This window comes from Ascaphus truei, chromosome 6 (assembly GCF_040206685.1).
Source record: "Ascaphus truei isolate aAscTru1 chromosome 6, aAscTru1.hap1, whole genome shotgun sequence".
In the NCBI taxonomy this organism is placed as follows: Eukaryota; Metazoa; Chordata; class Amphibia; order Anura; family Ascaphidae; genus Ascaphus; species Ascaphus truei.
The window spans coordinates 102,677,821-102,689,803 of NC_134488.1; the positions used below are offsets into that span (position 1 = coordinate 102,677,821).

General features: G+C 39.6%; 1 protein-coding gene across 3 annotated transcripts in view; it reads left to right on the plus strand.

Annotated features, from left to right (window-relative positions):
* Nucleotides 1–11,617, plus strand: part of LOC142497531 (galactoside alpha-(1,2)-fucosyltransferase 2-like) — an 80,363-nt gene extending 68,746 nt beyond the window's left edge. For all 3 annotated transcript variants that reach the window (XM_075605440.1, XM_075605441.1, XM_075605443.1), the window contains exon 3: nt 3,797–11,617. In XM_075605440.1, coding sequence (XP_075461555.1) covers nt 3,861–4,928 — 1,068 coding nt within the window. In that variant the 5' untranslated portion in view covers nt 3,797–3,860 and the 3' untranslated portion in view covers nt 4,929–11,617. The remainder of the gene's footprint in view (nt 1–3,796) is intronic.
* The last annotated feature ends 366 nt before the right edge of the window (nt 11,618–11,983 follow it).

Sequence of the window (11,983 nt, forward strand, 5' to 3'; positions counted from 1 at the left end):
AAAGGCATTGAAAGGTATCTTTGTCTTTAAAATGCAGAGTTGAATCACTGGTTACCACAGGTTCCCCGAATCTCTGACTTCTACGAACTCTCCGAATCACAGTACCCAAGGGATACATGCAATAGACATAGCACGGTACCAATGGAAAAATGTGTTCTAAAAAACGCAGGGCCACAAGAATTGCACTCACATGTTAAGTGGTCTTGGCGTGTGAATTACAACTTGCCGTCCGCTGCATGTGTACTCTGAGCTCAGCGCTAACAGCTGGGGTCGGTTCCACACCTCCCTACTCCTCGTGGCCGCGACTCCGATTGGGATCCTCCCCAGATGATGTCACCACTGCGCTGTCAGCTTCTGTCCACTGCAATGGTTTGTCTCCCTTCTATGTTTACAGAATCATTCAGTTCTGAGGAGCCAATGTGAGACCAGCGTTTTCAAGTAAAAGACTGACATCAGTATTGTGGTCAAGGACCTTTTCAATCAAGGACTGGCATACTCTGATTAACTGCACCAAGGACTCTATTTTCTCTTGCTGTTTCTTATTTTGCCTTTTTGCTGACATCCTGGCTCCATTGGTATTTACTACATTTTATATCTCTGTTGCTTTTTCCCTTCAGTTGTCCTTCATTATCTCTTCCTGTCTGCTTGCTTGCATAGCTGTGACTTTGTTGGGGGATTTTTTTTTGTGGACCAATGTTGTGACGGAAAATGTCGGTCCATGTTTTTTTGCTACCATACAAATCAGTTCTATTTTGATTTTGGATTTTTTTTTTGTGTCTTTTGAGCTGCAAAACTGGGTCAACCCCTGTGCAAATAAAAGTTCACCACATTTGTCAAGTTAAAAACTCCAGGTGTGAGATGGCGTTTACCTCTGTTGCTCAAAAAATAAGCTCCATCCAAACTGTGCGGAACTGGAGCTAATTCACAGAAATTCACAAATTCACAGACATGGCATCTTGATGCAAAGCAAATTGTTCCCTCTTGATACATTATCCCGTACAGTATGTAGCAAGGGAAAAATTATCCCATTCTCCACCATACAGTGTAAAAGAAAAAAACCCTATTGAAATGAATGGGATTTTATTATTTTATACATCTGGTGCAATTGTTTTGTCCCAGAATTTCACCACTTTTACCTTTATAAGTAGGGTTGCCAGGTGTCCGGTATTGACTGGACTATCCTGTATTTGGACACTGTCCAGTAAAAAATGAGAGGTACTGTAATACTGGACATGTATGTGTCCGGTATTTTCCTCCCTGGACATAGTGACCTGATGCACCTTTCACCATTGAGTCCAGTATTTTTGGAGAAGCCACCTGGCAACCCTATTTATACGTAGGGGGGCAGAAGTGTTGCAGTAATGGGGAAAAGCAAACTGCGTCTAAGGTATCAAAGAACTTACTTCAAGTTTTAACCCCAAATTGTACTTAATACAGGCCTCTATATCTGGGATATTTATCAAATATTTCATCGACTAATAGTGTAAAAAAAAAAAAAAAAAGTGAAAGCTATGGAACTTTATTAATGTAAATGTTACACTTTATTGAGTTGCTACTATTTAACCATTAAAAAAAATGTTTCGTACAGAATTACAGGAAGTTCATAATTTATTAATGGAAACACTGACTTGAGAAAGCTATTGAGTGCTTCATGTCATAACAACACTTACTAAATATATTTGAATGTTTTTTTATTTTTATATAGAAATGCTTGTTTTGTTTGCCTAGAGTGGAAACCTTTTCTCTCTACTTAGTAAATCAATGTATAAAGCAATTTATTTAGGCAAATAGAATTGACTATTAAAACTCTTTCACACACTTACCAGAATGCCCTGCTACTGTCTCTGCACGTCCTTCCTACCTACCAATTAGATTGTAAGCTCTTCGGAGCAGGGACTCCTGTTCCTAAATGTGAAATTTTCAGTCTGAAGCACTTATTCCCATGATCTGTTATTTGTATTATTTGTTATTTATATGAATGCTGCGTGTATTACTGCTGAGAAGCACTATGTACGTTAATAACGCTATATAAATAAAGACAGACATACAATGCTTTGCAACCGAGATATCTGCTCTATTTGCAATTATCTTGCCTATTGGGAAGTGTGACTTCCGACCTCCATATAATAATCTCCTGAAGTCCTTCACTTACACAATTACTGTATAATAAAGTGCATGTTTTCTGCTTCAGACTTTACTCTCACCTTCAACTCCATCTCTCTGCGTGAACTTGATGTAAGCAAACTTTTTCGCAGAACTAAACAGGGTGACCTTCGCAGGGTTTGCTGTGGCATGCGAAAAGGACACTCGTCTGTATTCTCTGACTAACTTACCAAGCAGTAAGTTTGGTATGCAGGCTTACGACGCTTTGGCCAAAGGGTTAACCTAAATAACCAAGTAATTATTATTATTATTATTGAAGTATTTAAACTTTATACTTATTACCATAGATGTTTTGTCAATTAGATGTAGCATTGGGCACCCCTGTCTTTTGTTCTATACTAACTTACCAAGCAAACAGGTTCATTGCAGCAGTCTCCATCACACCTCACTCTTGTGTCTTGTGGGTTCTTTACTACTTCATCCAGTGTGGATCTGTTTGTCTTACCCCGCCCCCCCCCATCTCTGTCCCCTGATACAAATGATTTCACAGGTTTATTCGTGTAGTTATTCAAACAGAAAGAACCCTATATAATGCACTCATAAGAGAAGCCTCCTAAACATATGTATTTTGGTAGACTATAAATTGACTCCCTTTATTGCCACCCCTCCTTTGTGAACGATTGTAATTGATATTGAGCTTAGCTTTAAAGGTCCACTGTATACAGTTATAACTACTACTAGTTTTCAACTCGGGCTAATAAAATAATTTATTATTAACACGTGTCATTCATTTCTAACAGTCTTTTGACCTTTGCTGTAATCATTCCGAGACATATCCTGTAAATGGGTTTGAGTAGTGTCTGGTTGGTAATATTAACTGCAACAGGACCTAAATTCCCGCATAAAACCTAAACGTTAATAACAATTAAAATTCATCTTAAAAAAGAAGTCCATCTTAGCCATTTATAGTTGTGTTGCATTAAGGAGAAAACATCAAATACATAATTTTTAAACATAATAATAAGTACATTTTCAATTTGGAATGAGCACAAAAACAACTTAATAAATATTAATTATTAGTGTCATATTGTTTATAATAGCCATACTGTAAATATAATACATTTTGTTTACCCCAGTGCAGACGCCACCCCTGTCCAGTGACCCGGCGTCAAATGACGCCGAGGGTCCCGTGACGTCACATGACCCTGCCGCGTCATTTGACGCATATTACCATGACGACGCCGGGGCATCATTTGACGCTGCGTTGTCATGACCAGAAGCCGGCTGAATCCCGGTAAGTTGAGGTTGCAGAGGCCTCGCGCGGTTCCCTGGCATTTAATTTAAATGCCTCGGGGAAGAGCGCAGGGCCTCTGCAACCGTCCGCCCTCCCCCAGAAAAATCCCGCGACCCCCAGTTTGTGCATCCCTGATATTGATAACCAAAATTGAATATGTTTACAGTGTGGCTATTACACGAACAATTTCTATTTACTACCACTAGTTTTCAATTTAAAATGGTATAAATCAGGTATTCAACATGACGGGATGTGTCTTACAATTGAACTAGAGCCAAGTGTCATATTCGAGTGGTCTTTTACCATCTAATTCTAAAACTCAAGGAACATAACTCCTCAATGCAAAAAGGTATTTGAACATGTCATGCTCACACTCTCTCTGTTTCTGTTTTATGACAGGTGTTCATTTATTCTTTCTATCGTCTTCCTGTCACCTGTCCTGAGATACAGAGTTCAAAGAAGGATGGAGGGGTCCAACAAAAAAAAGAAGATACTTCTCATAGCTGTCATCTTTCTGGCAATCTTCACCTTCTCAATTCTATACAGGTTGCAGGTTCGTATCCAATTTTTGTATTTTTCCAACAACCTACCTGTATCTATCACCTGCACCAGAAAGAATAATCACAATAAAATGGACGACCCTTCTGAAAAAAATGACATAAATACGGCGGCATGCACGGAGAGCACTGGAATTTGGACAGTTAATCCCGATGGTAGGTTGGGCAATCAGATGGGCGAGTATGCAACTTTGTACGCTTTGGCCAAGTCAAACGGCCATCAGCCCTACATCCTTCCAGATATGCATAACTCGCTAGCACCTATCTTTAAGATCACACTCCCTGTTTTACATAACAATGTGGCCAATACAATTATCTGGAAAAATTACTGGGTACACGACTGGATGTCAGAGGAGTATAATCATATTAAAGAGGACTTTGTGAAACTCACTGGCTATCCCTGCTCATGGACCTTCTATCATCACCTTCACGATGAGATCATCAAAGAGTTCACCATCCATGACTTCCTTAAGAACGAGGCCAATCAAGTGCTAGCACGCTTAAAGGGTTCACGGAAAAATGTGACTTACATTGGGGTCCATGTCCGGAGAGGAGACTACATCACTGTTATGCCAAATGTTTGGAAAGGTGTGATTGCAGACAGAGCTTATTTGAAGAAAGCTATGGATTATTTCCGTAATAAGTACCAGGAACCTATTTTTGTGGTGACAAGCAATGGAATGGCGTGGTGCAAAGAAAACATTGACAACTCAAAGGGAGATGTTTACTTCTCAGGGGATGGAAATGAGTCAACTCCTGGGAAGGACTTTTCCCTCCTGGCCCACTGTAACCACACAATTATGACCATTGGGACCTTTGGCTACTGGGCAGGTTACCTGGCAGGGGGAGAAACGATTTACCTCACCAATTTCACCTTACCCGAGTCCGAATTCTTGAAACTGTTTCATTACGATGCAGCTTTCCTACCTGAGTGGAAAGGGATTGCTGCCGATCTTTCGCCTCTCAAACATTAGTGATAGGACTCGTAACACAGTCAAAGCTGCCTGAGTCACCAAGGAATGTTACATTTATATGAAGGTTCATAACTTGACTATTTATTTATAAGATTGTTGGCATTTGTTTTCTACTAAAAGTTGCCAGGTGCGCCATAAACCCAAGCCAAAGTACCCTCTGCTGCTCCTTCGTACTGACATCCTCTGGTCTGTTCTGGGCACTGTTCTACACAATAACCCTTTTTACTACGAGAGGACATGCAATACATGGCTTTGGAATAAGTTTCAGATGGCCTTTGGGAGCAGTGAGTTTAAGGACACTAGCCTGCTAAAATACTTCTGGGAAATTAACCTCAATCTATTGCAGATTGCAGCCAGAATACAGACAAAGACATAGATAAATAATTACCATTACTCAGCAAGCTTGATCCTATAGTGCCTGTTTTTCTAAATATCGTCCTGTCTCCCTCCTGCCTTTTTGCCTCTAAACTCCTTGAACTCTCTCGCTTGCTCTATTTTCTCGCTACCTATTCCCCTCTAGACCCTCTACAATCTGGCTTGTGCACTGCTCACTCCATTGAAACAGCCCTCACTAAAATAACTAATAACTAATGACCTCCATGCTGCCAAAGACAAAGGTACTACTCTTCTCATAGTACTCGACCTCTCTGCAGCATTTGATACTGTGGACCACCCCCTTCTCCTTCACATACTCCATACTCTTGGTATCTGTAACAAAGCTCTACCCTGAATCTCCTCCTACTTCTCCCATCGTACTTTCAGTGTATCTTTTGCTAACACCTCCTTCTCCTCCTCCTTTATCAATCTCTGTGTGGGGGTAACCCAGGGCTCTGTCGTGGGACCTCCTCTTTTCTTTTTGCACACTCTCTCTAGCTTACCTAATCACATCTCTTGGGTTCAAATATCACCTCTATGCTGATGATACACAAATTTACCTTTCAACCCCATACCTTACATCTGCTGTACAGACCAAAGTTTCTGAATGTTTTTCTGATGGTCCTCCGGGGCCTCAAACGTAACATGTCAAAAACAGAACCTCATATTTCCTCCCACACCCTGGAATGCCCTTCCCCTCAATATCCAACTAGCACCCTCTCTATCCACCTTTAGAACTCATCTTATAACCCACCTCCTTAACAATGCATGTCACCAGCTCCGTGGTTGATGCTATACACCTCATACATCGACCGTAGCCCCTTGCAGACGCATTTACCAGAACACCCTCCTACTGTCTCTGTGCGTTCTTCCTACTTTCCAATTTGATTGTAAGCTCTTCAGGGCAGGGACTCCTTTTTCCTACATGTTACTTTTATCTCTGAAACGCTTATTCCCATTATGTGTTATTTGTATTATTTGTTATTTATATTATTATGTCCAGTGGTCGACAAATCACCCAAAAATCTACTCGCCACCTAGTACCAAACGTGTGCTGCTTGGGCCAATAGGAGTTCGCCACGATGTTAAATCCACTCGCCCGGGGCGAGCAAATGTATAGGTTTGTCGAACACTGATTATGTCACGTGTATTACTGCTGTAAAGCGCTATACTGTATAAAGATATACATAACAGACAATGTTCTAACGCCATAAAACACCTTACAGACGATTTATATTAATGGCCCATAAGGTGTTTTACGGCATAGCAAGGTTTAGGGGGTTATTTAATAACCCTTGAAGCTGGCAATCACAATGTGACCAACCAAAAACTCCCATTAAACGCAATTGGAGTTGTGGGCTGATTATCGTGCAGTCGGCTCTTCAGAGCATATTAAATAAAGCTCTTAGTAAATATGTAAAAAATGTGAAAACATATCAGGAATTTATAGAAAATGATATTAAATTATTGCACATCTGGCACATTTTGCATCACACTGATGCTTCCTCAGGGGAAAGACAATCCGAAAAAGACACCATTTGCCTTCTTTACTATTTGGGTCATTTCGATCATCTTAAATGTATGCTGCTTGTGTATTTTCTGTGTCTCGGTGATTTCTAAAGCAACTTCCAACAAGTGCCTCTTCAACTTTGCACACAAACGTATATATGTATATAGGTGAGTTAAACTAGCACTGAAGACCTCGTTGTATATAAAAATGCTATTGTTTACCGGGCATTTTTTTGGGGGGGGGGGGTGGATTTTGTTTATTTTTTCCGTTCCGTTTACACAAACAATGAAATAATTACTGTATGACAAATCTCACCATGGTAGAATTTAGCAAGAGTTTGAACTAAATGGACAAAGTAGTCAATCACAGGACTATGTTACTGCTGTATGTAGTGAGGTAATATGTCTTCATATGTTTGTAGATTTCCGTGCATAATGAATTTGGGTAACATTGAGTAGAGAAGTGTGAATTCTTCATTGAAGTTCATGCATCAGGTGGCATTTTCTGGGGGGGGGGGATTGGTGAAATTTGACATAAATGGCAAGGTTTGTAAAAAAAAAAAAAAAAAAAAGACTTTCCCCAAGCATTAAAAGTTAATGGGTGCGGTCATGTTGTTTCTTTTAATATATGCCTATTTTTCACTTAGGTTTTCGCGAAATTTCAGGCAATATAATATTGGCACAACATTTGACAGTAAATAAAATGTAAAGACATCCTAGCGTCTTCAAAGGCAAGTAAATGAATCTTCCAATATTCTTATGGCCTGTGGGTTAGTGTTTAACAAAATAATTCATTGTCTGTGAAACTTCAAATTCCGAGCTGTTGATTTCAGCTTCTTTGTTATTTGGGGCTTTGATGATTTTTTTTTTTTATACATTTTGATGTTTGAATTCTGTGTATTTTGAGTTTTTATTTCATTTTGGGACATGGTGAATAGTACACTGCTAAGTGAATTGCATGGGTTTCTAAAACATTGCAACTTCCTTTGTGAATATAGCGGTTACAGATGAGCACGGATAGTTACTGCAACTGAATGACAATTCTAATAGTAATTGTATTAATAATTAATATCCATGGCTTAATCTAGAGCAGGGGTGGGCAACTCCAGTCCTCAAGGGCCTCCAACAGGTCAGGATATCCCTGCTTCAGCACAGGTGGCTCAATCAGTGTACAACTGAGTCACTGATTGAGCCACCTGTGCTGAAGCAGGGATATCCTGAAAACCTAACCTGTTGGTGGCCCTTGGACTGAAGTTGCCTACCACTGATCTAGAAAGAACAAACTTGGTGGTAGTCTCTCATACAAGCATCATTTACAGTAGTTAGGTGGTAGCAAATGTGAGATACAGTTAAAGCAAACTTTGGTTCAATGAAGTATAGCTACAGTATATTACAGCTTTTAAATCTTGTAAATAGCAAACAGATAATTGATCTAGGACGGTGATTACCAACTCGGTCCTCAATACCCCCAACAGGTCATGTTTTCAGGATATCCCTGTTTAAGCGAAGGCGACTCAATCAGTGGCTCCTGTACTGAAGCAGGGATATCCTTAAGACCTGGCCTGTTGATGGCCCTTGAGGACGGGAGTTGGGGACCACTGAGGATATTCTTGTTTTGTTTTAAAGCTGGTGCCATGCTTTGTATTTTAATGCAGCATCTTTTAACCTCTCAAAGGTGTTAAACATCAGACAACATTGCATCTAAATGTAACTCAAATTGAGTCTGCTTCCTCTATTGTTTGTTTGTACTAAAATGCCAAAATAATCCTAGATATGAACATGGCACAATTTCTTATCTGTAGTTATGAAACCCACCACTGTCACATATAAAAGGTTTATGTCCCATTGTTCCTGAATTAACAGGGCTTTTGAAGAGCAACTCATACAGCATATGGAAACTCTCTTATGTCCCTATTGAACACACTGTGAGACTGTTGTGCCGTTACTTAGGAGCAGATTGAATAGGGTCATTAGATGGTGTTGTGCTTCCCCTATTACAATGTGAGAGTGAGTCACTGGATTATACATTAAACTGCAATAGTGCCAACAGTTTTATTGCAAGGACACTCCCATTGAAGTCAGTGGGAGTGTCCATGCCGTAATGCCTCAATCAGCACTATCTCGGTTTAATAAATAACACTCACTGTAACACAGTAGCTGCTCTTGCAAGCTTTAAAAGAGAGCCAAGACACAGCAATCAGTCTTGTTATTACAAAGGTACAGTAATTACAAGCTATCATGTAATGGATAGGATCATGACGATGAACCAGGAATGGCATTATTTAAAGCAGAATTGGGTCTAGTTATGATGCCGAGGTTCTTGACAAATCACAAGCACAGAAAAATGTCGATCAGGGTTTCTTTGCACTAATTGACATTTTCATGGCATGATTTGGATGCACTCAAATGCATTTTGCACAGATATTTTTAGTGTGTGTTACCCTTTTGTTGTTGTTTTAAATCCGTTATTTATGGCGTTTCGGTAATTCTAAATACTTTTGTATTTGAACCACACTTTAAAGCAGCAAGCCACTTATAATCCGTGTGTACAATATCTAACACGGACACTTCCTGGCTCCAGATATTAACTCTTTTGCTTCCATTGCTTTACAATGGTCCCTCCGGTATCGATAGGGTTAAACTTTTTTATTAGCCAATGAAGGGGAAAAAATGAAATCCAGCCGCTGATATCGCCGAATACATCTTCTGCAGCCAAAAACCCAAATGCAGGGGGAATTATGTTAAAAAAATAAACATGCAGCATTTATTGCTGCATTAAGATTTATGAAGTTATTATTTTTCTACAAATATGTTGCTTGTTTAAAAAACAATTGAAAATAAGAACATGCACTGCTTTTTAATACCATTTCTGCATGTTTATTGAAATATGGCATTACGTATGAAAATGCAGTTTACTGGGGAAACAAAAATTGGGCCAAGAAGGGTTATTTTAAAGCAAGCTTTGTAAAATACCATCCATTATCGGCATAGGTAATAGACAAAGAAATATAGGCATTAGGAAAAACCATTATGGTTATTTCCCTTGGGCTCAATGTGATATAACTTTATGAAGAGCCAAGTTTAAAAGCTATCCACTCTACTCGCCTTAAAAAATATAACCTTTCAATTCTTTAACCATAGTGAAGTCTCTTTGTTGCTGTTTGGAACTGTGACATCCTCTTTACATTCTGCACTTGCATTCTGAGTATATCACTTGCTGATCATATGGTCTTCCAAGGAAGTTACTGGTTACTGTGTTTCACACATAGTAATGCTATTAGTACAACACATGATGCTTGTGAAATAATACACCGGTGAAAACTCAGCACAAAGTAAATGGAGATGTAGCAATGCTAACTGTCTGAGGTGCCGGGAGGTCCCATTATGAAACATGGGAAACCCCCACCCGCATTGAGACCGTGGCAAGTGGTTTATGGCGTTGCAGACCTTTGCTTCTCGGTCTGTGGCACCAAAGATAGTCTTGCTACATCGGTAGATATCTATAACATGAACTACATATGTAGCATGTGTCATTATTCCCCATGATGCATTTTGGTGGGGTATTCCACAACAACACAGTCATTGAATCATATAAAACCCTAATATTCTGCGGGATATGATGTGTTTTCTAGGGAAGACTGTCCCACTCTACGTCTGTATAAATGTATGCTTTCATATTCATGTTTGGGGGGGCGGGGGATTGTTGCAGTAAGATTACCAGCACGTGGTATTGATAGATTCTCAGCACATGGCCACTACACTTATTTGCTTTAACATCTGTTTAGTTTTAAAAACGGCAAAAACATTCAACAAGCAGACTCCCTCGGAAAGAATTGGAAAAGCAAAATATTGCGAGCGGTTTGGTTCGCTGAAATTTGCCTCAATAAGTTTTGAAAATATGTACTGTATTACTTTTTTTGTGTGTTGTTCGTACCAATGTTTACGGCGTTTAATATATTTCTCTAGAATTTTAAAGAACTCATTTATTAATAGTGACTAAAATGTGAATGTGTGATAGCAAAAATAAAAACTTCCAAAGGCAAAGTTGAACTAAAGGTAAAAGGACATTAAAGCACTCCGTCATACTGTATGCCATATTCTATTGTATTTATTTGTTTAATAATTTAAAGAGACAATCCAAGTGCCTTTTTAGATTTTATTTATTTATTTTTCCATTTATTTTATTATTATTATTTTTTTACACAGGATTGAAGCAGTGGGTCCCCAGAGCAGAACCCCGTTCATTTCAGCTCTGGGGACCCCCTCCTGGAGATACCTACCGGCGTAGGACATGTTTTAAAGCTCCTGCACCCTGCGGGCCAATAGGAAGCCGTGACGTCATCAGGTCCGGCTTCCTATTGGCCTGCGTGACTCGGGAGCTTTAAGCTTTAAACCCCAGCAAGCTCAGCCGGAGCGGCTACTGGTACCCCATATAGAGGTATGTACAGTTTCTCTGGAAGCAGGGGGTTTCCCAGAGCTGAGATGAATAGGGTTCAGCTCCGGCGACCCCCCCCCGGTTTCAATCCTGTGTTTAAAGAAATGTTTAACATGGAATAGGTCTTGGATTGCTTCTATAAGATATAGGGGGTTATCCATTCCGTTCATCGGGTCTGTGACTGGTTATCAGCCGGCGCATTGATGATCACATTCTCGTTGGTTGCCCCGCCTCCCCATACAGCACAACGACTTCACAAATACTCCTCTCACCCCGCTGCTCGTTTGGGACCTATCCATTTTTGTGATCTCTAATCATATGTTATGGGGGGGGGGAAGATTTATTAATAAAAAGAAAAGTTTTAAACCTATGGTTTTGCTGATCTTCTTTCTGATTTTGTTTTTAATAACCTACGATAATGTCCTTAATGCCTTCACTTCCAAGACTTTGAAGAATGCCCTTTAGGCAAGGAAAAGAATAACTGAACACGTGTGTGACATTCACACAAAATTAAAGTTATCATAGTACTGTTACCTACACTGTACCTTTCTTATCTTTCTGTCTTTGATATGCTTGGTCAACACAAGGCTAATAAAGTATGTGTGTAATAAAGGTTTTCTACAGCTATTATTATTTATTTGTAACGCGCCAACATATTCTGCAGCGCGGTACAATGGGGGTACAGAGTGACATCAATTACATAAACTGAATGACACACAAGTAAGGACAGACAAGT